Raw genomic sequence first — 25,186 nt, forward strand, 5'->3', positions numbered from 1 at the left:
CTTGCAAAGCATCAGCAACGAAAAATCGACGGGGATCAATTTGCAGAAAATCAAGAAAATATCGAGTCCGCGAATCTTCCGCGAGGGAAGAGAATCATGCAGACTTGTTCGAAACTTGTTTACAATAATCCGTTACCGGTGATGCGAGTGTCGGGTTTGTCGTAATGCTGACATACGCGCTGATGCGTCCGATCGGCAAGGATAACGTCACGTCACATTATTAATCATTTGTTTATCATGTGGCCGCTTTTCTCAGTGACGCGGTTGGCGCATCGAGTGACAATTATGGGCAATAAGGTTTTGCCGTACTTCGTGTCCGGGGTCGTCGTCAAAGGCTTCGGCAGGGGCTCGAAGGCGCTCGGCATCCCGACAGGTATTCTTCACTTCGTTCGAACGTCCTTCGAATTTCAATCACGTGCCGAAATCAACACGGTCTAATCTCCGAAATTGAAGGGATATCGATTGTGACATCGATATCGACGTTCGACAATTTCTCTCATTAAAAAGCGACCACGTGCAGTCTTCACGTGCCATATTTTTCTCCTCGGTCTCTTCCCGTTGATGTCACTGATTAAAACCTGCATTCGAAATTTGCATGCGACGAAGAAAAACGAGAAAAACGAACTTCGTTGGAGGTTAGGTCTTCTTTTTCTTCCTTTTGTTTCGTCACGCGCGTGACGATTTCGAATCGACGGAGCCCATTTGTTTTTCAAATGCACTTTTCGCACTTTCTCGCTCGACAATTCGAGCACTGAAAGTGATGTAATGTTTTTTTAATTTTAATTTAAGAGCTAAAATGAATGAAGAAATGAATAAAGAAAGAATTCTTCCTTTTGATCAAACTCTCGTAGGATAATCGTTACGCTTGGCGTGCGATACTCCAATTTGAATTTGATTGGAATCGTTGTAAGATAAAAGTCGCGATACATAAAAATGCTCGTCCACTTCGTTAAGACATGAAAGATGCACTTTTTCAAATCGGTATTTTTTGTAGAATCTTGAATTCTTTCTTCTCAACATTATTTTTGATGGTATAGTTTTGGAAGCGGGTTATATAATTTTTGTGTATTCAACATTGCAAATCGATCTTGTAAATTTATGATATGCTAGACATTACGTTATGCGCGCGCTGTTTATTTTCTAGTATTATTATATTTTTTATTTACATATAAAATTCAGATTTAATTTGTATCGTAATTAATATATACGTATTTACATCGTAGGCAGTTGTTATGTGATGAAAAAAGTTATTTACATAAATCATACATCTTTAAAATTAATCGAGCATAAAATACTCCGAAGAAAAATGAAATATGTAAAATGTTTTTTCTCACATAATATATTATAATTTTCTTATTTGTATTTCTTATTTGACAGTTACATTATTCATTTGTTATAATAACGACATAATTAAAAAATTGTCATTTTTAAGTTGTTTCCAAAAAAGAAATAGATCTTTAACGTTCTTATTATTGATAGAACATATGACATGATTGAATTTTTAAAATTCATTTTTAAAATTTTTAATTTTGCATTAAAAATATTAAGCGAAAAAGGACTTGTTTTTAACGGTTATTTTTAGTAGATAAGAATTCAGTGCATAAAATGAAAAGCTAACGATACTTTTATTTCTATATAATTATTAAAATCGCATTCAAAAATAATATTATAAAATCTTAATAATTCAATGCATTTTCTGAAACCTTTATTTTCTGAGATATGTTATTGTTGTAACAAATGAACGGTATGCTCAAAAATTATGAAAGATATATCTTTCAAAGAAAGATAAATCTTTCAAAATACATGGATCTTCGTATTGATAGCTATATACAACAAAATAGATAAAATAAAGTAACCGATAACATAGGAAAATGACAAAAATTAAATCGCTTACTTAGTTGTTTTAAAAAAATAATATTAATTTTTTCTTGTATCTTCGCAACTAAGATCTGTATTATCGAAATTAATAAGAGTCGATTTTGTGTATACAAAATAACATGAAAAGGTCAAGATACGAGCAAATAAAAGTGTTTTCGATAAAATATACAATAATAAATATATTATTTATTGTACAAAAGAAAAGTTTCGGGTATATCAAGCTTTTATGATCTAAATTTGATTCAAATAAAAAATTAGTAATATAAGTGCAATAGTGTAATAAAAGAATAATAAAATAAATGCAATGTTAATTAAATTAAAAAATAATAAGTTAATAAAACACAAATTATTATATATATATATAAACAAATGTGAAATAAATGGATGGAACAGTGAAACAGCAAAGTGAACAGCAAAAATAAGATCGAACAAAGGGCAAATACAAAGGATAAATACAATCAAAAATATTACAAAACTTTTCAATAATAAATTAAACGTTAAAGACGATAAATTATAACAAAAAATGAAAAGTTAAAATAAGCGATTATAATTAATTTTTTGTTCAAAAACGATAAAACTTTAAGTTCAAAATATATGACAAAATACGATTCAGTAAAGTGTTGTGTAATTGCAATTTTCAATGTAAAATCACTGTATACATAAAAGTTTATATAGTTGTATATAATAACATGAAAATAAAAAGAATAAAATATTAGAATCAATACAAAATTATCTCTCGAATAGGCCTATTTTTGTTTAATTGAACTTCTCACACTGTTCATTTTTTCGCTTTTTTCTATGAAAAAAAAAATAGAAGAGATGAATGATGTAAGAAATTTAATATTGAAAAAATCTTGAAGAAAATTTATATATTTCTCTCTTTTTTTATAATTATCAGCTAATTTCCCAGAATCCGTGGTAAATGCTTTGCCGAAGGATCTAAGTACTGGAGTTTATTATGGCTGGGCATCTTTGCACGGACAAGTTTATAAAATGGTCGCAAGCATAGGATGGAATCCGTATTATAAAAATGAGAAAAAATCAATGGTATGAAAAAGAATTTGGAGATATGAAAGCTTGAAACTTTCTTTTTAATTAAAACAATCCGATTATCATAAATTGTATTACAAAATATTTTATAGCATTACAGGTATTTTATTAACAAATTTTTTTCATTTCAGGAAGTTCACTTACTACATAAATTCCAAAATGATTTCTATGGGGATGAACTTAAAGTTATTATTGTCGGATATATTAGACCAGAAAGAGATTTCTCTTCTTTAGGTAATAACATTGCCATAATAGCAATATAAAATATGTAAATGAATTATTTCAAAATAATTTAGAATGGCTACTAATTTTTAAATTATTTCTATTATTTTTGAAAAAATATCTTATTACTTACTCTTTTGCAGACAAACTTATTAAAGAAATAAAAAATGACATTGCAATCGCTGAACATCAGTTAGAAGAACCTGTTTTAAATAAGTTGAAAAATCACGATTTTCTAATGACAAATCACTGACAAGAAAAAGATAGAACTTGGAATAAATATTTTTGTTACTTTCAATTGCCTAAATACATATTGCAGTTTTAAAGGAGCGAAGATTACATAAATTTTGAAAAAGATATGGAAAGCGCATTTCTCTTTGCAATATTTAATAAATTTTATCTATACATCTATATATATATATATATATACATACACATAACAAAATAAAATCATATAATATTGCTTATATATAAATATATATGTATAATAATTTACTATTGATAAATTACATAATATCAAAAATATAAAATTTGTTATATAATATAAATCAACATAATCGATATAGTAAAAATATACAAATTATTGATGAGGAAAGATTAATATATTAAGTCATTGGTGAATCACTTGGACCAATGATTGTTGCATCTGAAGTATTTGAAGACGTTATCGTTGAAGGAGGAAGAGAGTGACGAGGAGGAGGAGGAGGAGGAGGAGGATGAAGAGAAAAAGGAGGAAAAGGCGGAGGAGCAGACCAATATGCATTAGCATTGGTTATTGGTATGCTAGTATCAGATGATATTAGTGATTGTGTACAAGTCGGATATGAAGTCATATTCATATATGGATATGATGCATTCGAGAACCGAGTGTAAGTCATATTTCCGGGTGGAAATGCAGAATTGAATCTTGGAGCAGCGTTAAAGGGGAATCTAAAATATTGATGCATGTTGCTTTGGAAATTAGGATTAGTACCTTGATAATGTTGCTCCGAGTTATTTGGATTGTAATTGCCATACTGCATATATTGTTCGTTATACATGTGCTGTACGTATGGCCCGTTGCACATTATATTTATATTTGATGACATTGGTTGCCAATAAGTTGGATTCTGATACGAGTATTGTTGTGACGTGCCAGGATAATGATAAGAATACGGCCAGTTCTGTGTAGAATTAAAATGACTGCTTTCTCCCTCTTGCTGCCTCTCCTCCTCTGAATCATGCCTCTGAAATTGGTCTTTTCTATTTTTGTTACTTGAATTTGATTGACTCCTGTTTGGATTTTTGCAAAAGCCTAAAAATTGATCAATTATTTATAATTATTTAACTATTTGTAACAATTTATATTGAATTTGAAATACACTCATTCAACATACGTTTCGATGTATTGCTAGAATTTTTATTTTTCTGCTTCAATTTTTCATAAATGGACTCTTGTTCATCATCAGAAAATACCGGCTCATCATCATTTGCATCGCAACCTTTTATCCTGCAAGCATTTATTTGATTACAGTTAATAGCATATAGTATACACTATGTCCATAAATATACACTATATTTACTTTATCAATTCGCTTAGAAAAACATAATTTGTATGTTTTGCGTTTGGACAATAATAAACTTCCACGCCCTTTTCGATGCCATTATCTTTTATGTCTTGAATATCCTTGAGAACAATGTACTCCGGTTCACTCACTTTGCCCATTACATCGATTATTTTACCGAGCGCTTTTTTTCCTTTGTTCAAAAACAAAATTGTGTCGAGGTCAAGTGTTCGCTCACTAGGCTTTGGTTTTATGACTATCTTTCTTCCCACTATCTGATTAATCTAAAAATATTTAGACATTAGATAAGATTTAAACATTTAGAAATCATTTGTTCTTGTACATTAGATTATCTAATAACTTTCTGTAAATATATATTTCTACATATAAAAATTACACACACGGGCACGCATGCATGCACGTTTTTTTATAGATTCTGTGGAACATATCGTAAAATGAAAACTTTTACGTGAAAATGCCGAATCTCTATGATGATAATTAAATAAAAAATTATTTAACGTTGACCAATCTGTTTGCAAAAAATTTGCGCGCTCAGATGTGATGCTTAGCATAACATAAAGATGCTTTTATTTTGTATACATGTATTATCAGTTTATATTGCTTACTTCGCCTAATAAATTACACAAGTATTCAGAAACAGTAATATGTAAGTCTTCTATTGGAAGATCATCATCATCATCATCATCATAGTTTTGCTTTTTCTTCTTTTTATTTACTTTCTTTTTCCTAAAAATTAATATATTAAAATTAATATATCAAAATAATTTAAAAATAGCTTTTTCCAAAGAAACATTCTATTAGACCATAAGATCCTAGTGAAATCATTATACTGTTGTACACATTGGATTGAAAATCCATTTAAAGTAATTAAAAAAAAAACTTAAAAAAATTTATTATATACATTGAATTCAAGAGAATTGTTTCTATGAATTTCTACAAACATTTTTATAAAAAAATATTAAATATATCATAATTTTGCTTTTATAGATTAAAAATAATACCTATTATCACTTATATTGATATCCTCGTCGTTGTCACTATCATTATTGCTGTTGCTGTTACTATCACTACTACTACTACTACTACTACTACTTCTATTACTAGTAGTATTGCTAAAATCGTCGTCACTATCATCTTCGCATAAGTCTGCTGTACGATATTGTTGTAAATTTTGTATCTGTGGCATAGTATGTTGATTCTCAGTTTCTGCTTTTGTCTCTTCTGCATCAGAATTTGAATCATATTCTGCCGAAATAATGTCAAGCGATGTTCTACAATGTTCTGTCAAACAAATACATATATGTATATACATATACACATCATATACGTATGCACACGCATACACGTACATATACACACGCGTGCGTACGCACATACATATATACATATATACATATAATCATATAATAAAAAATTTAAGGGAAGGCATCAGAGTGATGAGTCAAAAAAATTGATTTTTTAATTTTATCTGAAAGTTCAATTCTTAAAAAATATATTTTTAAAATTTTAATTTAACTTAAGGCTTTCGCGATGCGACATGAGTTACGTGACGTCAGAGACGACAAATGACGTGCAAAAAGTTTTTTGCGTCGTATAGCGTATCGTATATTTATTTTATACTTTTCCTTTAAAAACATAATACTTTCATATTCTTAAAACTTGTGAAAAATACTAGAAAGTAAAATATCTGTCTAATAGATCACATGAAAGTATAAAATAATTCTTGAAATAATGCTCGCTATTCAGCTAAATTAAAAACAACTAGATCTAGTATTTAGCGCTTCCATAAGCAGACCGCCTGCAACATGGAACAAACGAAATTGAGAATGATGCAAGGCACCTACACAAAGGATGAACCATGTATGTACATACATGTGAATATGTATATAGCGCCTCTTCTGTGTGCGTGTTCCCAATCTCGATTTCTCTGTGTTGCAGAGATCCATTTCTGGAAAGCTCTGATGATTTCTGATAGCTGAGCAATGTATCATTATTTCAAGAATTATTTTACACTTTTTTTACGTGATTTATTGGACAGATATCTTAGTTTTTGGTATTTTTTACAAGTTTTAAGGATATCAAAATATGTTTTTAAGAAGAAAGTGCAAAATAAAATTATACAGCGCAAGAAACTTTTTGCATGTTATTTCTCGCTTCTGACGTCGATTCAATATAATTTTCATTTGCAGTAAAACAAAATTTTTATTGAAAAATCGTATCTTCAAGTAGATAAGTATATGCAAAGCTTGTTTGATTTCTGCCAACAGTCTGCTGGCATTGAATATCAACAGGTTTTATTAACACAATATAAGCGGAGTATGATTGATCTCAGACGAGATCAATCTGCTAATATTCTGATCAATTTACTTGATTGGTTGCTAATCCAACAATTTACTAACATTTTGCTGAGAAAGATAATTATGTTTTTCAACTTATCTCATAGTATCCCTTAATATCTTAAATGCTTTTATATGATATATTAAGATATACTTGCATCATGACATATATTTTATATACAATGCATACAATAAATTATTTTATATATTATAAATAAAACTGGATAAATTTTTCATAAAAAGTTAATAAAGCAGTATTTAAACTTACTTGGCTCTTTCAGAAATAAACTTTCTGCCTGTTTCTTATTATTTAATTCATTATTTGTTGTAGGAACTTGTATTTCCAAATTTATCTCTTGAGTTGATTGGATAATTTTTTTAGTAAATGCATCACAGTCATTAATTATGTCTTTTTTTGATAATTCTTCATCGGATGATTTGGGAGAACGAGAGCATCTTTCTTTCTCGTTTTCTGTTAATTTTTCAATATTATGTTGCCAAAACAATTTTAATTCAGAACAATGTTCATCTGACGGCAATATATTTTGTATATTATCCATATCGTGAGCAGTTTTCTCATTTGTTTCATTTCTATCTATATCCATGTGCGCGTTCATTTTGGCTCAAGTTCGATCTATGTGTAATTCCACGTGGTTGCAGATTTATGTATACAACAGTCGTAAATTGACAGCGTTTGCCACTAATCGAATCCTTTTTTGACTATTTTATTATTTCGTTTAAATATATCTTTAAGAAATAAGAATAATTACAAAGGACGTACCACGTACAACAGTACACAGCGATGCAGTAAGATCAAAGTAAGCCTTCAAACCCCTCGACGTTCGCTTATAAATAACTAGACGCGGCCAAAATCAAGGTACAGTATATATATATATATAGCGAGTAGCGCACTCTCCTGATTTCAGCGTATGTAAAAATGAACTGCACATGCGCGAGCAAAGTATGTAACCAATCAAGGCACGGATATTCCGTCTCACTTTTCCTCTATATTTTCTCCCTTTATTAGCATGGATGCCTTACATACCATGAGAGAAACCAGATGAAGGCTAGATGGGAAAAAGTAGCTAATGACTGATAAAAACTATTTAGTGGCTTTGCCTCGTATAAATCTAAGCAACGGTACAATCACCCCGACCCTTTATGGATAGAGTTTACAATTTGGCGTGCAAGGTAATTCAAAAACTTTTCATTCGATTGAGTTTTGCCTGTACACACATTTCGTTAAATACTTTCCTGATAAATTAGGTTTCTATTTGCATTTGTATTGTTTATATTTATAATCTTCAATGCATAGTCAACATGCAAAAATAAATATTTTTGTTTTCTATGTTTTGCCATTTTTATATTTTTGCATTAATCGTTTTAAAAATAGGTTCAATTAATCGACGGAGAATTGCGCTACTGTATATACTGTGATCAAGGTCATATCAAAAGCAATTTTCTATATAATACTAGATTACTAAGCCTGGATTCTCATGCAGACATCAGCACTTTGACACAGATGCTGATTGCCGAGAAATAAATAGTGGAGATAAAATGACAAATGAATCTTTATTATTTACCATTATCCGTTTTTCACCAATCAGCGCTCGATGTCAAAGAGGCGGTGTCTGCATGAAGATCTAGACTAAGGGTCTACTCAGCAACTTGCATAATCATATACATAAAGAAAAGTATCCAATCATATTTTTCATGTGTCTTATGATAGAAATGCGATTGGGTAACTTTCCTTATGCATATGGTAAGTCTCGGTCTACAATAGGTGATTTAGATCCGGTTGCACCAATATTATTTGGACTTTAAGCGAGACTTAATACATAATATATGTGACACATATTATATATTAAATGCCACTTAAAATTCAAAATAATGTTGGTGCAATCTTAAGCTTTAAGTTATAAGTAATGGACGAATCATAGTTAAAGAATAGGAGAATAGGAGAAAAATCCAATCGCATTTCTATTATAAAGACACATGTAAAATGCGATTAGATAATTTTCCTTATGCATATGGTTATGCTGCTATGCAAGTTTGTTTGGATAGGCTTTTATATTGACCGATGCTTAGAAATTTTTGTCCACTCTTTTCGGCCTATCTATCAAAAGATCTAATATTTAATTGACCAATCGGTAATAGGTGCTTTTCATTTAATGACACAAGTCGACACAAGTATCATTTTGTCCTTGTTAATCATTGAAAGCCAAGAAAGATAGAACGATATTTGTGTCGACTTGTGTCACTAAATGGAAAGCACCCAATGTGTATTGGCAGTGCCACTTGCTATACCTACATGGCTCAAAAAAAAAAAAATGGTACGAGATATACAAATAATTTTGGAGAATGACGTTCCATTGTCCACGTTGCTGATTGGTTGATACTGTGAATGAACTCACAGTCCGTCAGGTGGCGTCGGAACACTATTTTAAAGTGAAAAGTGGGAGTCAGTCATCTGTCTATTTATATGACTTGTGCGGTTCCTCCCGTTATCGAATCTGCCCCGGAACTTGTTATGAACTTGATGATTTAGCGAGCGACATGTCAATTAATCTGACGAAAAACAAAGATGCCTTGGTGGCCGCTTGGCACAGCGTGGTCGACGACAAATTGTCTACTAACTGGTAGGCGTATATCTAAGTCCTGATTTTCGTGTCCCCGATTCGGTGCTTAGCACCGATTCCGGTTTCGGTATACGTGTGTGCGTACGTACGTCAGCCGGTCGTTTCTTACCGGTATCGAGTTCGTAATATTAAATCGAAACATTCGTACACATGATCTCACAAAATCCATTGTTTCATATAAGTATCGGTTTGAAAATAAGCACCTGTGTTCTTATCGAGTCCAGCCATCTTTTTTTAATTTTTATTTGGTTCCAAAATCACATTTTTTTTTTATTCATTTTTGATAATTGTTACCGAGTAGAAAGAAAAATATGCAAATTGTTAGATAAATTAGCTTTCATCTAGATAAAATATGGATATTAAATACGCTTAACTATTTCTATGAATATTACAAATATCTGACAAAAAAATTATAGATTAATATGAGATTATATGATCATTTAAAATACAGACAATTATAAATGATTTATATATACATTATAGTTCATTCTATGCATAAATTAATTATACTGACCCAAGAATTTCATAAAACAATATAAACTTATTATATAGTTTTTATTTGATTGTACTTCATAGTTCAGAGTTAAAATGTTTTTCTGTTCTTGGCAGGGCTGTGTTTGGCTATGAAGGACAGACTAATAATTTAAAAGTTATCGGAACAGGAGATGGTGGATTGGAAGAGATGATTGATCGATTGAGTAGTAGTCATATTATGTATGCATTTTGTAAAGTTATTGACACTAAAACAAGTCTACCAAAGTGTTTACTTATTAATTGGGTAAGTATAAAGAAAATAATGTATAAGATATAATTTACTTAATAATATAACATGATGTTATATTTCAAATGATTTTTGTAAAAGAAAAATTGTTTAATGTTATAATTTAGTCTGTAGGAATTTTAATTTGACAAAATATTTGTCTATAGCAAGGAGAAGGTGCTCCAATTGTTAGGAAAGGAACATGCGCTAATCACATCAGAGACATAGAGAAATTGTTGAAAGGAGCACATATAACAATCACCGCACGTTCTGAAGATGATGTAGAGGTAGACACGATTATGGAAAAACTTGCGCGAGCAACAGCTTCCGCATATAAGTTTAACGAACCACGTAGTGAAAATGAAGGACACACAGGTCCTATAGGAACAACATATCGCAGGTTTTTGATATTTTTATTTTACTTTTGATTACTATTTTTTGCTAAAATATCAGGCTGATCTTTTAATTTTTAATAAATAGTGTTATGCGATACAATTTTTTGCTTAATACGTATTTTGCAGAGTAATTCCTGAACAAGAGATAAATGCAACAGAAAGAGATCAGTTCTGGGAAAAAGAAGAAATGGAAGAGAAAAAAAGATTGGAACAAGAGCGGCTGCGTTCTGAACAAGAGCGGCAGAAACTAGAACGAGAAATCCGAGCTCGAGAAGAAAAGGAAACGCAACTGAGGGAACAACAAGTAATTTTCAATTTTGTAATATTTTTTGATTGCATGTATATTATGTGTGCTCACTTGATTGTATGTAAATTATTGTTTTAGGTCACTGCTAAGGAAAACTCCATTGCTCGTCAAAAGATGGCCGAACAGCGTGCCGAGGAAGCAAACAATTTACGTAATCAGTTAGCTGCTCAAAATTATAGCAATGATATTGAAGACGATCATAAATCGCGAAGTGAAGAACTACGAAGACAAAGAAGCAAAGAAACGCAACAATTGATAGCTCAAAGAACTATAAACGCTCGAGCGATATTTGAACAAAATTCAGCAGCTGGTCAAATGAAAACGGGTTCGGCTCAGCAATTTTTACCTAAGAGTAATCATGTTGAATCCATGAGAAAAGCATTGGAAGAGGCTCAGATAAAAGATCAGCCTGATGTGAAGTCTCGCGAGGAAACATCTGTTGAAGTAAAAAAATCTACAAACGCGGAAACAGTGACGATTTCTTCGTCTGCAGTGCCTCAATCTCAAAATACCAATCAGGAATTGAAAACTAATACTATCAATCCACAGCCAGAATCTGAACAGGCAACAGAGACTAAAGAACAGATCGCCGAAAATGAATTATATAATCAATTAGATGGCCCATACTTATATTTCGATCCAAATAATGAAGGGATGAAAGCTAGAGCTTTGTATGATTACCAAGCCGCTGATGACACAGAAATTACATTTGATCCTGGAGATATAATCACACATATAGATGCAATTGATGAAGGCTGGTGGCAAGGGCTTGGACCTGATGGAACTTACGGATTGTTTCCCGCTAATTATGTTGAAGTTATCGATTACAGTACAACATGATAAGATATGTTTTCGGAGAAATTTATCAAGATCATTTTTTATTTTCCCCGTAATTACTCACATAATTTACATATGAAATATTGATATCAGTTCAATCTTGTCTCTGATAATTGCTTATGTTCTGCTATTATGTTCTAGGTTTATAAGTCAAATTGAACTACGTGATAAAGTGATTTTGAATAATTAGAAAAGATTTTTGTAATGGTTTTTGGAATGGTTTATGCTTAATGCATAATAGCTGAAATGCACATCATCGTAACGTTTTACGCCTTCCACGTCATTGTTTAATTTTAAAGCATTTATGCAAGAAATAAGGTTATAATTGATACAGTTAGTAAAATCTCAGAAAAGAGATAAATGAAGCGTTAATTATAACCAGCAAAATGTATGTCTTCCCAGCAGGTCATACAGGTTTTATCCGACAATTAATCAATATTATATATAAATATATCTTTTTATAACACCCTGTATCAGATGCTGATATAGCAATAATTAAGATGCATCTTATATGTATAAATGGAGCTGCGTTATGAAAAACTAATAATAGCTACTTACATATTATCATTCTTAAAATAACAAATATTCAAATTTGTTACGGTTTATTAGCTCAAAGAAATTTGTATTAAAGTAGTCATTTAGATACAAGTCTGCTTTTTATTTTTTACTTTTTATATGTTGTTATGTTAAACAAGAAAAGCATAAAAATGGTTATCGTTGAAATATTATAAAAGTGACGGTTGATATGTATATTAGGTATGATAAATTATTTTATTGTATAATAGAAATTTTTATAGACAATTAATAATGAGATAAAGTAGCATCACAATACCCATGTTATATAAATAAAACGAAGAGAAATCATCTCCGATAATTCTGATTCTGTGTACCACCTCCACTACCTGCGTGACTCAAAAATGCTAAATGACCTTTCGGACATTTATTAGCATAATGGCCTTTCTGTCCACACTTGTAACACGTCACTTCTTCGAGTGGCTTTTGTGGACCTCGCGGTGGCGGTGGGCCATTGTGTATATTCATGTGATGATGCGATGTATGAGAATTGTTGTCGAGTTCTTGCCTAACTTGAGCTTCTCGTACATCGGGTGGCATTTTATTGCAATAGATCGCTTTGTGACCCCCTTCTCCACAAAAGTGACAAGTGATCATTACTTTTTTGCCTTCTTTTGGTTGCATATCTTGTACTGCTGGTAATTCGAATCTTGGGCTAAACACAAATTATATTGTTAAGGCTCGGTTCTCTCGCGGCGCGATATAGGTTGCGTGATGTCAGAGATGAGAAATGACATGTGACCTGGTAATTTCTGATAGCTAAGCAGTGTATTATTTCAAGATTTATTTTACACTTTTACGTGATTTATTGGACAGATATCTTACTTTCTGATATTTTTTACAAGTTTTAAGAATACAAAAATATCATGTTTTTAAGGGAAAAGTATAAGATAAAACTATACGACGCAAAAAACTTTTTACATGTAATTTCTCGCCTCTGATGTCATATGATAATTCAATATAGCTGCAGAGAGACAACCGAGCCTTAATACAGCAAGGCTCCAAATATAATTTTATATAATTTATAACTGTCTGTTTTATATACATACTGCATGAATTTGCAATTTGGCCCCTCTGGACAAAAACCAGCCAAATAAGCCATACAAAGAACACGTCTGACATGCCGATGCCGACACAAGGGACCATGCCTACAGAAACCGCGATCATACCATGGACAATCTCGGACTTTAGTTTCAGGATCAATGTGCAAAAATGGACATTCCTTATTGTGACATGCATCTGCAATAATCCATTTTATTTAGATATAATTTAACTATATACAGTATTTAAGTACATGCACAGTATTGCACAATATTAAAATGTTACATGGGATCATTTATATTAACTATTTAAATAAAATTCAATATAAAAATTTTTTTATTTTCTTTTAATAATATTAATGAATGAATAATATTAGATTACTTACTGAACCTAGAATAAAAATAACATTCTGGCATTTTTGTCATGTCATATTCGTGCAGAAATTCACATTGATCACCCTTTTTGCAAAGACCTCTTAACCAATGTTTACATACTATCGTGCGATCGCCACGGACATGTCTGAATGGACACGAAGCTCCCTTACTACAGGTGCCTCTTGGATAAAATTGACATACCGCGGCAATTGATTCTATAAATTAAGAAAGAAAAGATTATTTACTAAAAATTATACATATTATTAATGTAAAGTTTCCTTTCTTTTTTAATGGAAAATTGTATCATTTTTTCATAATAAACATAAAATAATCAAATAAGAAATAATCAACAAAATAAAAAAAGACAAAGAAATCGAAGAAAGACTACATCTTAAAATAATTAGAAGAAACAAAGACAATACATAGAATACTATCATAACTATATCGTTGTTCAAAATTACATTTCTAAAAAAATTTATAGCTATTTTTTTTAGCAAATATATTCCATCATAGTTTATCACGTCATCATAGTTTCTATCAAACTTAATTGCAGTAAAACTTAATTAAAAAAAAAACTATTAAATTGCTGGATGTTTTTAAGTTTATAGAATCTTATTCTAAAAAAAAGCTCGTTTTTTATTTGAATATTATTATTACAGAAGGATTAATTAATGATCATAAGAATTTGTCATTATTGGCATATTGGCCCAGTTAAAAGTAGAGGCGTCTGTATGTTACATATAATAATAAATTAAAAAGACTCCAAATGACGCATGAACTTAACCTAATATAAGTAGTACATCGTAAAACATAATGCAAAAGTACGTACTGTCCATGCCCGTAAAAGGCAACGGAAGAGCTCCATATTGTTCATCGAGAGCAATCTCGATATCAAATCGCATGTGTTCTACGTTCGCTACTATACACTCCATTGTTACCGCAATAATTCGAACAAACAATCAAACACAAAACACTCATGCTCCATTATCATCTGAAGTCCGCCGACGTCGCTGCATGCCACCATCATGTCATCAACACTATTCGCCAATATTATCTAACGAAATATCCCTAAAATCATATGTGAGATTAAGTCTTCTCTCGCAGCTGTGTTTAAAATAAAATGAAATATATTTAGATGTTCAAAAGAAAATTTCGAAAAAAATGTACAAATTTCAATTACAAAGAACAAAGTTCGATAATATTATTTAATGTCTCAATTATCCTTTATTTGATACATTATTTGTTTTTTTTTAATAATAAATTATTGATATCCATATTTAAGATGACGTATATATCCATTTATTTATTAATGAAATTAGAAATGCATATTGGTAAATTATGTTCACAGATATTAAAAATTAAAATTATATTAAACAAGTTTTTGATAAATTAATTCAATGACTAAATAAATTCAATTGAAAATTGTTTAATATAAATTTTTTATCAATGTAATTTGCAATCCTAAATTTATTTTTTTCCATATGTTAAATAATAAATTAATGATTCTGTTTATATTAATAATTAAAATAGATATTATTTGATAAGTTAGCTTAATAAATTAAAATAGCTGATTAAATTAATTTAAATTTAATCGGAATTATTTTTATAATGTATTTGAGTGTAATAGATTTGAATCAATTTAAGATCGATTAAATTGAACATGCCATGAACTTAAATTCGATTAAAATAATAGTCTAAATCAGAGATCGTGACATCAATAATCGCTCTCGGATCAAAATTTATGTTGAAAACTCTATTTTTCATATTATTTAAATATTATTTATTAAATTTCATTTTTCAAATTTTTCACATTCAGTTTTTTTTTTCTTAAGAATTTTATTTATTTTATTACATTATTTTTTCATACATCTTGAGCATTTCAAGTAGCGTCTATTAAAATACAAAAAAATTAATAAATAATAACAAATATATAAGTTCTAACGCTTAAATATTACTTTTAATACTGTAGTAAGGAAATTAATTGTTGCAATTTGTTTTGTAAATGTCAGAAATAGTTACTTTTACTATATCTTTGACGATATTTTAGTAAAATTATTTTATCTTAACCTTTAATAGTTATCGCAATTGAGTCACTTCCTGAAGTTGCTTTGAAACTTCAAGAATCGCTATTGATATCGTTTCTTGATAAATCTCGAAGTGCAGCTAATTTCACGTGCCATAGCGACTGCACAGGTCGCATTCTTCTCGTTACCGTTTTAAAAGAAAATCTCACACGTGGAAGATCATTGCGGAAGTTTCTAGTAAAATTCCATGTTAGTAATTAAATAATAAATATTGCGCACATAATTAATAGTCGTGATTTCGGTATTAGTGATCTATTTTTGTGGACGGATTAAAATCATATTTTGCACTTTTTTCTTAAGATATGTGAAAAATGTGGTGAGTGATGACAACATAATCGTCATCAGTACGTAAGTTATCGTTCCACAATTTTATTTTGCAATTAACTGTATTAATAATTGTCTGTGATATTTCTGTGATATATTTTATATGTACAGTAGTCAATAAATACATGTGAAATGTGATGATTACACCATTTTCTAATCTCGCGAATATCTCGCGTCTACCTCAAAATGTGAAACCATCAGTTATCAATAATCGGCCAAAAATTCCGATGTTTCCCATCAAATCGATTTGACATGTAAAAATAATATAAAAACATTTGAGAAATATAAATATCGTTTTGAAATTTAAAAGTTTTCCGTTATTGGTGCTACGTCATTTAACATTTCACGACACATCGACTGTATTAATAAAAAGAAATATTAAATATAGATAGATGTATGTAAAATTAAATATATCAAAATTACGTTGCATTCTGTAATCTGTTTATATATTCGCTGCGATCGAAATATCATTTTTTTACTATAACAAGATAAACGCGAAATTGCTGTGCCAATACGTGTGCGAGGAGAAAGAAAAATGTTCAGTTTATGTTCGCACGCTTCTTGAAATTCGCGATTTTTCGCGATTACGATCCGCGTATGCGGTATTAGAAATATCGATCGCGCGTTCGCACGTGGCTCAGGTCGCCGCGTCGCCGTCAATGTCACGCGGGAATATCGCGGAATTTAGCGCGACGGCGACGCGATTCGACCGGCACGCGTTTGACATTTGCCGTTCACGGGGCCGCGAAGTGCTGCCACCGGACGGCGGCTCGACGAACCACGCTTCCGGCACTACGTGACAGTGGGTACCGAGCGGGAGGAGTGGGGGAGCGGCGCGAGGAAGAAAATGGCCGACGAGGCTACGGTAAAAGGGCAGGGACGTCGTGCGAGGTGCGCGCTGCGCGACGCGAGATCGCCAGTTTCGCGATAGACCGCGCGAAAAAGGGCCGTCGAACCTCCGCCGGGGAAGGCCTTCCGCTGTCGCTCGCGGTCGCGCGTCCCGTCGAGAATACCCGCACCCTGGACCAGGACTTGTGTGGAGCCCGTCGTCGCTGGTGCCGTCGCCGCTCTGCGCCCACCAATCGCTCGGTGCTCCGATTCGCCGTTTAAAAAAAAAAAAGCATTCGCGAGGCCGAGTTTAGCCGACGGAAGGGCTCGCCAGAGAGGTAAACATCGACACCCGTTTACTGGCGCCTCCGCCGCCTCCGCCGTTCTTCCCGTCCCGTCCCGTCCCGTCCCGTCCCGTTTCAGTTCTCCCGCGTTCTCCCCGTTAACTTAAAACGTGGTGCGTGGTGTTGTCGCGTCGGCCGCCGTATCGCGATCGCGTCGCCGCGTGTGCAATCGCCATCCGTGAAGATTTCCTCCTCGTGCGGCGATTGAGATCGATCAGCAGGTTGGTGAGTCCTTCTCTCTCTTTCTCTCTCTCTCTCTCTCTCTCTCTCTCTCTCTCTTTCTCGCACACTTGTCAGGGCCACTTGTGGCCGACCGTCCACGGCCGCCTTTTTAAAGGGCGTGCTGCCGTCGACGTCGCCGTTGCCGCAGTCGCAGTCGCAGTCGCAGTCGTAGTCGCAGTCACAGTCGCAGTCATAGCCTTAGCCGCAGCCGCAGCCGCAGCCGCAGCTGCCGTCAACGTCGACGTCGCCGTCATCGTCACCATCACCGTCACCGTCACCGTCACCGTCATCGTCATCGTCACCGTCATCGTCGCGTATTCTCGTCTTCGTGGCCTCGCGTAATCCTCCGTGTGTCGCCGTGTGCCCGTTGTGCTTCTCGAACATCTTTGTCCGCCGTATGCAGGACACGGAGCGCACGCTCGCGCGAAAAAGCCACGGGAGTGGAGAAGAACGCGGCCGAGCCGCGTCGCGAGTTGATTATTTATCGCCCGGAGTCTCTCTCTACCTGTCGCGGTGCCGAATCGCAGACGGGCGCAGCGGTGATTTAAAGGGATCGATTTGTCAACAAGTCGATGAGGGAGAGAGTGCGCGCACTCCGCGCTCCGACGCGGCGCGGCGGATTTTCGCTTCGCTTGTGAAGTATCATTACGATTTCCGTCGCGCGCCTCACTCGCGTATGCTCCGATTCACGTGCGTTTTGTCGTTTTATTACGCGTAACGCGTTTTATTACACGTTGATAAAACGATGCGATCGTGGTACCTAATCTGTTAACGTTTTCCCGTCCGGTCGTTTTTCCGTGAAGAATTTCTTTATCGCGATGTAAAATCGCGTATATGAAAAAAAAAAAGATAAAAATGGATGAATATGGACTGTTAGCGAAATAAATTGTTTGCGGTATATCACCTGTTTGATTATTGAAGTTGCAATGTAAATAATAATAATCCGCGTTTTTACTTTGTGATTATTTGATATGCGTTGGGATTGTTTATTTACAGATAAATCCAGCTTGCGAGTTGTATCGCGATTATTAAAATCTACAATGGCAGTTAGGTAGTTGTGGAAATTAACATTGGACATTCGCGTATTTCAAGCATATTTATAATTATTTTGAAGATGTAAAGAATACAATCATAATGAAGCCACAGAAGAAGGCTGTCGTTGCCAAAAAGGCAACTAAGATGCCAACAGTCGCCAAGAAACGTCGCACATTTACAGAGAAGATCATGCCGGATGTGAGAAAGGAGAAGAAATCAAAGAAAAATGATAAACTGGAAGATCTAAAGAAAAAGATAGACAATGATAAAAAGAAATTAGAAAAGGTAGAGGAGAGGAAAAAACTGGATGACAAAAAGAAGATGGAGGAAAAAAAGAAGGAACGACTTGATAAATTTGATGAGAAGAAGAAACAATTGAATAAGGATAATGAAAAGAAATGTGATAAAATTGACGAGAGAAAAACAGAGAAAAGGGATGACAAAGCAATTAATGAAGAAGTGAGCCAAGAAACAGCTACAGATAAGAAAAAAATACAAAAATGCGAAGAGAAAGCAAAATCGGAGAAACAATCAGTGGACAACAAGAAGAAAATCGAGAAAACTGAAGAAAAAAAGAAGAGTGTAAAATTAGATGATAATGCAAGTATAGAGGACAATACGAAATCTTTAAATACAACGGAGGATAAGGATACGGTTGAGGATAAGGTTGACATCCTCCCTCCACTTAAAAAAAGGAGTAAAGAAGAGAAAAAGAAAGATGTCAAGCTAATTAAATCCGATGTTAAATCAATATCGAAGAATTCTATCGTGAAGGATAAAAAATCTGAACGTAAGAAAATTCCCGAGAAGGATGCGGCAAGCAATAAGATTTCTTCTTCTAGAACGAAGAAGGATTCCAAAGCGAAACAAAGTCAGAAGAAGGGCATTACGAGAAAAACAGTTCTGACAAAGAAGCCTCATCTATCAGTAGTTAAAAGGCTGGTGGACAAAAAGATCAAGTTAGTTAAGTCAGTAAAAGATGAAGAAATTAGCGAAGACGAGGATGCGGTTAAGAAAGCAAAGAAGAAAAGTAGTAGCCTCGCCAAGAGTAAGACTCTGCAAGAGAAAAAACCGAAGCTGGCTAAACACATGAAAGCTAAATTGCCTCAAAAACATTCGAAGATCAGTGCTGTTCTGAAAAGAGAAGATAAGTTGAAAACTATAACGGAGAAGATTATGGCCAAGAAGAAAATTGAATTGAAAGAGTTTGATGAAGTTTCAACCGAACATAAAAAGATCGCGAACAAAGACGAGATTTGTCAAGGACCAGAAGTGAGTAGCATTAAAAGCGAGATTGAAGAAGACAAGGATTCCGATAGGAGCAAAGAGGAGATTCTTCAACCAAAATTGCAGGATAATAAGAAAGCTGTCAAAAGTGGTAGCAAAATTAGCAGCAAAGCCCCGAAAAAGATTGGGAAAACAATAAGGGTACAAACGGAGAGCAATAATCAAACATCAGTTTCACCTGAAGATGCATCTACCGAGGAATCTAATAAATCTAAAATTTCTGAAGATAGCGTAAAGTCTACCACAAATTCCAAACAGGAACAAATCGGCGTTGAGAATACGATTGAATTAGATTTAAAGATCGAGGCGATGAATGGTGAGAGTGCCAGTGGCGTTACATCTCAATCTGATTCCGAAGGTGATTCTGACGACGAATACAAGAGGAGTAGGCAAAGGGATGCTAAGAAAGAGAGGGCTAACTCACCGTCGGACGAACGTGCGCGACGAATGCGACTTTTTGGCTTTTGGAGTGGACCAAAACGACACAGGGTCGCGTCATTGAATGCCTTGGCTAAAGTTCACTGCCTCTATGAAAATGAGACCGGCGGAGTCTATCTTGGAGGTTTTTGCAAACCAAAACCCGAAAAGGAGAAGGAGAGAGAGAAGCCGAAGAAAATGAAAGAGGAGAAGGAGGAGCAACCGCGTAAAGAGAAAGAGAAGAAAGTCGAATGCAAAACGGAGGAGAACGTCTTGAAGAGAAAACTGAGAAATGTGCCAGGACTACGTGGCAAACATTGGGATATGCTGGAGAGTTCGTCATCTTCGTCTTCCTCCGATGAGGACTGCGAGAAGGAAAAGAATGCTGAACCAAGCAAGAAGAAAATGACCAAAAGAAGGAGGAGAAACGAGGAAGTAATGGACCTGAAGGACATGGTTGTTTGCAAGAGGATGGCCAGTCTTAATGCCACTGCCATTTTGGCTGCTTCCTACTCCGACGAGAAAAATCGTTGTGGTAGCAGCAGTGATTCCTCCAGTGAGTCGGAAGTAGAGATAATTAAAAGACGTAGACAAAATGATTCTGACGTAGATAAGAAGAAGACAAGACAAGGTTCCGATCCGGAGGAGGTTATTAAGCCATCCAAGAAAGTTGTCATCGTTAACCAGGACACCGACGTCACTATCACTGGTAATTAATCATGCGTGGATTAAGCGCGAAAACTCTAAACGATCTTCTTACTACGAACAAATTCTTTTCAAGGTGTTTACGTCAATCAAACCCGGTCCACTCATCACGAAGGTTTTTGCAGTATTGCCGGGATGCAGTACAGAATCAGTTCTACCAGTCATACTCAAACTGCAGCTACTGCAGTGGCTACCGAGCTTCATGACCAGGTTTGTGTTTAATTCAAAACCGTTTGCTCCTCGCGCATTATACAAACATTCACTTTGCATGATGTGCACATCCAAAATAGAAATGTGCATTACAACTTGTTCAACATTTATAGACGACTTTTTATGAAGAAGTAACATTTTTTAAAGGCAGATCTCTATAGAATACCATTTTTAATCCGTTCTTAACGTTGGAAACATATATGTATACTGGTGATACATTTGATATAACATTTGTATCGAATTTTTGTTTGACATATCTCGATATTCAAAAGATATGAAAATTTGCTTAAGATTAGCTCTATAAAAATCAATAATTTTTTATCATATTCTTATGTGATTCGTTTATTACGATATAACTCTTATAAATTATCTTCTTTAAAAAAATTATAAAATCGTTATTACTAAAGAGATCTTTTATTTTAAAGAGATCTTATATTTTTTATAAGTTAATCTTTGTTTTCACATTTTTATTAAATATTTATACATTGTATACATACATTGTATACATTTTTTACATTTCTATTAAATATAAATTTCATTAAATTATAATTCCTCTCAATTGTTCGTTTAATAGTTTAATCAAGTACATATTTTTGATCATCTGTCCCTTTGTGTATCAGCAAAAAACGGAACAGCCTTGCAAGTCCTACACGCCACTGGGTGCATTGTCTTCTATGCAACCACCAGGTAGCCAGGGTAATCATCCTAACATGTCACCACGCAGGCATTCAGCATTCTCGGCCCCTCATCAGCACGGTGAGTCAAACGCAACTGCATGTTTCTACGCTTTATTTACCAGCTCTATCAAACACGACCGTAATTATTGAAAGCTACATCATACTTTACGTTTATCTCTGTTTATTATTCGATGTGATTTAAATTAAATTTCCACGGATTCCGCATTTCATGTGAATTTACACCGCTCGTTATATTAATTTACTCGCCTCTCTCATGATATTCGTAATACAAACTAAACGAGGAATTACGCACACATTGAATGAACGGCCGGAGCGCTGTATAACGCAAACAGAAATCTCGTGCAAATTAGAATAAATTAGCTAACGTGCGAGAATGGTGTTGTTCTTCTTTTTCTTAACCGATCGAAACCCCCGTAAAAATTGCTCTCGTCTCTCTTTTGCGACGTACGCCACTGCATCGTCCATATGTGCGCGCGTGTTATTATACCGCTCGGCGATTTCCTCTTACAACCCGTGGCGAGCGGTTGGCTTTTCTCTTTGTTCCATTGACGCTTTCTCACCGTTCTCTCACCCTTTATCCCACTCGATTCATCGCGAGACATACACGTTGCACGCAACCGAGATGCCGCGTAGAGACCCCGATGACAGCGTGCGAATACACGTGGTGTATGCGTATGGAAAGCCGTACTACTTATACCATTTACTGGCGATTCAGAATCAAAGAGTCGTTCGGCTATGTACTTATCACACTCCATATTACCCCATTTGTCCTAATGACTTGCGTAATTACTGGCCTCTTAGATTCATTTTTCGATCATTCCATGCGTCTCTAATATCTAAAGATATCGAAGGTATCATAAGTACGTACAAGCAGAAGAATATGCAACGTAATAACCCTTCTTGTACTTAGTATTTCATTATGCTAAGTATTTATCACATTAAGATCTTCATTCGATAGTAAAAAACCTTAATTAGCTTAGGTCATTAGTGAGCGTATCGCAGTTGAATAGGTACATCGAACGTAACGTATTTCACTTATTTTGTTTTATTAGACTTCCGTTTTAGTGGATTTATTCGTTAAAGTGATTTTTCTTAATAGTGCAAGTTTTTAACTCCATGATGAATTTCGAGAGCGAAATGATATTTATATAAATTTTGCATAATTTTTTTTATCACAAATGATATTCGAGAGCGAAATGAGATTTATATAAATTTTGCATAATTTTTTTTATCACAAATGATATTCGCTGTATCTTATTGAATTGTTATTCTTTCTTTATCTAATTATATTGTGCAGGCAATATAAAGTTCTAATTATTAGTTGCGCACTGTAGAACTTCTAGATAATGTTGACAATTGGATTAAACATCTGAGTATAGAAATCTTAAGTTTTTGTGTGTTGAAAGAGACGATATAATGTCCCCTATTGTGTCTTACTTTGAAACAAGGAATATACTAAATTAGAAAACTTCTTTCTAAAATAAAACTTTTCAGATTCGAGAAAATATACTTTCTCTGACATTCCGAAGATTAATTCAGGACAAATTCGAATTTTCCTGTAAACTGAACAAAAATAATTAACAATTTCCAAGAGGTTTGGTTTATTAAAAAATATTTTCTTGATACTGGAAAGAAAAGTCATAACACAATTAGTGGAAAAAAAATCATAGGATTGCAACAAATTTAATCCTTAATCAAACGAGAAGCTTACTCCAGATATCCTAATATATCTATTTCTTATTGAAATAATATTACATAAAATTTACTAATAAAAAGAAAGAGGAGAAACATGTGTACGTATGTATTTTAAGTTGAAGCTTAAAGATATAGATCAACTTCTACCACATTTATATAAACGGTATGCGTAAAAAAATGTTTATATAGCTGCGGAATGCGTTGCGCTCTGTTTGTCCGATGACGGTACGAAAATAGATTGCCCGGATAAGGATTAGATCAACTACCCTGAGTTAAATTTGCATTAACGGACGTTACGGACTCCCGGGCGAGGCGCTTCGTCGAAGGAAACTTCGTTTCGTCAAATGTTCTCTCAAATCGGAGTACAACTCTCTTAATTCTCTTCGTTCGATAAGAGCAAATTACACGCGTCTCGTCCGCAAATACGCGCCAACGCGAACGATGTTGCACATCCGCCTGCACAATTATCCCGCGCCGGTTTCCGAGAGCAAGGTCAGTGCGTGCTAGAATCTTACTGGCGCAACGTCGTGTGCCAATTCTCTAAAGTGTCTTCTATAAATCGTATAAAATTAAAACGAAAATGAGGAATGTGTACTTCAAAACAAACGTGTCTTTCCGCACGTATGTTTTCTTGTTGCTGTTTCAATTCGAGAAATATTTTCTAAAGACGCGATTGCCTCGCTAAACTGATAACCGCACGTATTGTATGCTCTCTCTCCTGCAAAATCACTACTACTTTAACGCTAAAAGTATTGAATGATCATTTCTATTTTCATATTTTTTCATGTACCAAAGATACATTTTTCGAATTTTTTAACTTTTCGTCAATTACTCTCTTTATCTCGACGAGACATTGAGACAATTTTGAAATCTTATCATTGATACCAGAAAAATATTAAAAAAAAAAAAATAGAAACGGTTAAAAATGACTGTTTGGTATTTTTAATTTTTAAAAATTAGCATTTTGTTAGCAGATGCGTTTTCCAATAATTCCAAGAATTCGAACGATTTCGCTAAATATTTTATAAAATATCTGAAAACACGAGTCAAAATTTTTCTACCAAATTACCTGGAAAAGGAGAAATAGCAACCGAAAATACCGACAAGAAGTTGAAAACAGCGATCTTTCTGTTTTACGTACGTGTTCTAGTACTAATAAAAATCTAGTAAAAATTTGAGGTGTATTATTTTACGAGTTGTAGGAACACCCGGTAGATCCGCAATCGCCCGAAACTCGCGGAGCGCGGAGTTTAATACTCCCCTTCTTATGTAAACCGTGTGTGCCGTCGTTGCTTCCAACTACGCGGTGCTCCAGTGTATATACTATGTCGGAGATCGCGCGTGAGAGCGGCCGCCGCCG

General features: G+C 33.9%; 5 protein-coding genes across 10 annotated transcripts in view; 3 read left to right on the plus strand and 2 right to left on the minus strand.

The window, feature by feature from the left end:
* Position 1: 1 nt before the first annotated feature.
* Positions 2-4,525, plus strand: Rfk (Riboflavin kinase). The gene is made up of 4 exons (XM_011636546.3): positions 2-373; positions 2,777-2,925; positions 3,060-3,162; positions 3,294-4,525. The coding sequence occupies exons 1-4, from the start codon at positions 238-240 to the stop codon at positions 3,401-3,403; spliced, it is 498 nt and encodes a 165-aa protein (XP_011634848.2). The 5' UTR covers positions 2-237; the 3' UTR covers positions 3,404-4,525.
* On the minus strand, positions 3,292-7,926 carry LOC105425682 (uncharacterized). 2 transcript variants are annotated; one of them, XM_011636545.3, is made up of 6 exons: positions 7,320-7,926; positions 5,717-5,960; positions 5,321-5,441; positions 4,713-4,978; positions 4,527-4,639; positions 3,292-4,444 (listed from the first exon to the last, which is right to left on the minus strand). In XM_011636545.3, the coding sequence occupies exons 1-6, from the start codon at positions 7,666-7,668 to the stop codon at positions 3,756-3,758; spliced, it is 1,782 nt and encodes a 593-aa protein (XP_011634847.2). In that variant the 5' UTR covers positions 7,669-7,926; the 3' UTR covers positions 3,292-3,755. The 2 variants fall into 2 exon arrangements, with proteins under 2 accessions (XP_011634847.2, XP_011634846.2); XM_011636544.3 differs by having other exon boundaries at positions 5,717-5,996; positions 7,320-7,925.
* Positions 7,927-9,498: 1,572 nt separating this feature from the next.
* Positions 9,499-12,863, plus strand: Abp1 (Actin binding protein 1). 2 transcript variants are annotated; one of them, XM_089077241.1, is made up of 6 exons: positions 9,499-9,690; positions 10,300-10,468; positions 10,618-10,850; positions 10,972-11,149; positions 11,231-12,041; positions 12,131-12,863. In XM_089077241.1, exons 1-5 carry the CDS (start codon positions 9,608-9,610, stop codon positions 11,990-11,992), a joined length of 1,425 nt encoding a protein of 474 aa, XP_088933367.1. In that variant the 5' UTR covers positions 9,499-9,607; the 3' UTR covers positions 11,993-12,041; positions 12,131-12,863. The 2 variants fall into 2 exon arrangements, with proteins under 2 accessions (XP_088933367.1, XP_011634845.2); XM_011636543.3 differs by having other exon boundaries at positions 9,500-9,690; positions 11,231-12,863.
* Positions 12,742-15,024, minus strand: Clp (cleavage and polyadenylation specificity factor subunit 4). Its single transcript, XM_011636542.3, has 4 exons — positions 14,807-15,024; positions 13,989-14,192; positions 13,612-13,801; positions 12,742-13,217 (listed from the first exon to the last, which is right to left on the minus strand). Exons 1-4 carry the CDS (start codon positions 14,907-14,909, stop codon positions 12,851-12,853), a joined length of 864 nt encoding a protein of 287 aa, XP_011634844.1. The 5' UTR covers positions 14,910-15,024; the 3' UTR covers positions 12,742-12,850.
* Positions 15,025-17,213: 2,189 nt separating this feature from the next.
* LOC105425679 (Histone gene-specific Epigenetic Repressor in late S phase) overlaps positions 17,214-25,186 on the plus strand; it is a 121,600-nt gene continuing 113,627 nt past the window's right edge. Inside the window, exons 1-5 of one of the 4 annotated variants that reach the window (XM_089077231.1) lie at positions 17,214-17,778; positions 17,895-18,674; positions 18,776-21,227; positions 21,300-21,433; positions 22,054-22,189. In XM_089077231.1, coding sequence (XP_088933357.1) covers positions 18,914-21,227; positions 21,300-21,433; positions 22,054-22,189 — 2,584 coding nt within the window. In that variant the 5' untranslated portion in view covers positions 17,214-17,778; positions 17,895-18,674; positions 18,776-18,913. Of the gene's footprint in view, positions 17,783-17,894; positions 18,675-18,775; positions 21,228-21,299; positions 21,434-22,053; positions 22,190-25,186 lie in introns of all 4 variants that reach the window. The other 3 variants (XM_089077230.1, XM_089077229.1, XM_089077232.1) reach the window with 3 other exon arrangements.

The sequence above is a fragment of the Pogonomyrmex barbatus genome, unplaced genomic scaffold (assembly GCF_055798465.1).
Source record: "Pogonomyrmex barbatus isolate J1 unplaced genomic scaffold, ASM5579846v1 scaffold2, whole genome shotgun sequence".
In the NCBI taxonomy this organism is placed as follows: Eukaryota; Metazoa; Arthropoda; class Insecta; order Hymenoptera; family Formicidae; genus Pogonomyrmex; species Pogonomyrmex barbatus.

Bases quoted from the DNA above. Each gene is read 5' to 3' on its own strand.
- Clp (XM_011636542.3), bottom strand. From the start codon at position 14,909: ATGGAGTGTATAGTAGCGAACGTAGAACACATGCGATTTGATATCGAG. The intron at 14,193-14,806 runs GTACGTACTTTT...CTTAATTTATAG, and splicing joins GCCTTTTACGGGCATGGACA to AATCAATTGCCGCGGTATGT. The intron at 13,218-13,611 runs GTATGTATATAA...ATTTGTGTTTAG, and splicing joins CCAAATTGCAAATTCATGCA to CCCAAGATTCGAATTACCAG.
- Rfk (XM_011636546.3), top strand. From the start codon at position 238: ATGTGGCCGCTTTTCTCAGTGACGCGGTTGGCGCATCGAGTGACAATT. The intron at 374-2,776 runs GTATTCTTCACT...TATAATTATCAG, and splicing joins GGCGCTCGGCATCCCGACAG to CTAATTTCCCAGAATCCGTG. The intron at 2,926-3,059 runs GTATGAAAAAGA...TTTTCATTTCAG, and splicing joins AAAATGAGAAAAAATCAATG to GAAGTTCACTTACTACATAA.
- Abp1 (XM_089077241.1), top strand. From the start codon at position 9,608: ATGTCAATTAATCTGACGAAAAACAAAGATGCCTTGGTGGCCGCTTGG. The intron at 10,851-10,971 runs GTTTTTGATATT...CGTATTTTGCAG, and splicing joins ATAGGAACAACATATCGCAG to AGTAATTCCTGAACAAGAGA. The intron at 11,150-11,230 runs GTAATTTTCAAT...TTATTGTTTTAG, and splicing joins CGCAACTGAGGGAACAACAA to GTCACTGCTAAGGAAAACTC.
- LOC105425682 (XM_011636544.3), bottom strand. From the start codon at position 7,668: ATGAACGCGCACATGGATATAGATAGAAATGAAACAAATGAGAAAACT. The intron at 5,997-7,319 runs GTAAGTTTAAAT...TTTGTTTGACAG, and splicing joins TTTATTTCTGAAAGAGCCAA to AACATTGTAGAACATCGCTT. The intron at 4,640-4,712 runs GTAAATATAGTG...AAATGCTTGCAG, and splicing joins TTTCTAAGCGAATTGATAAA to GATAAAAGGTTGCGATGCAA.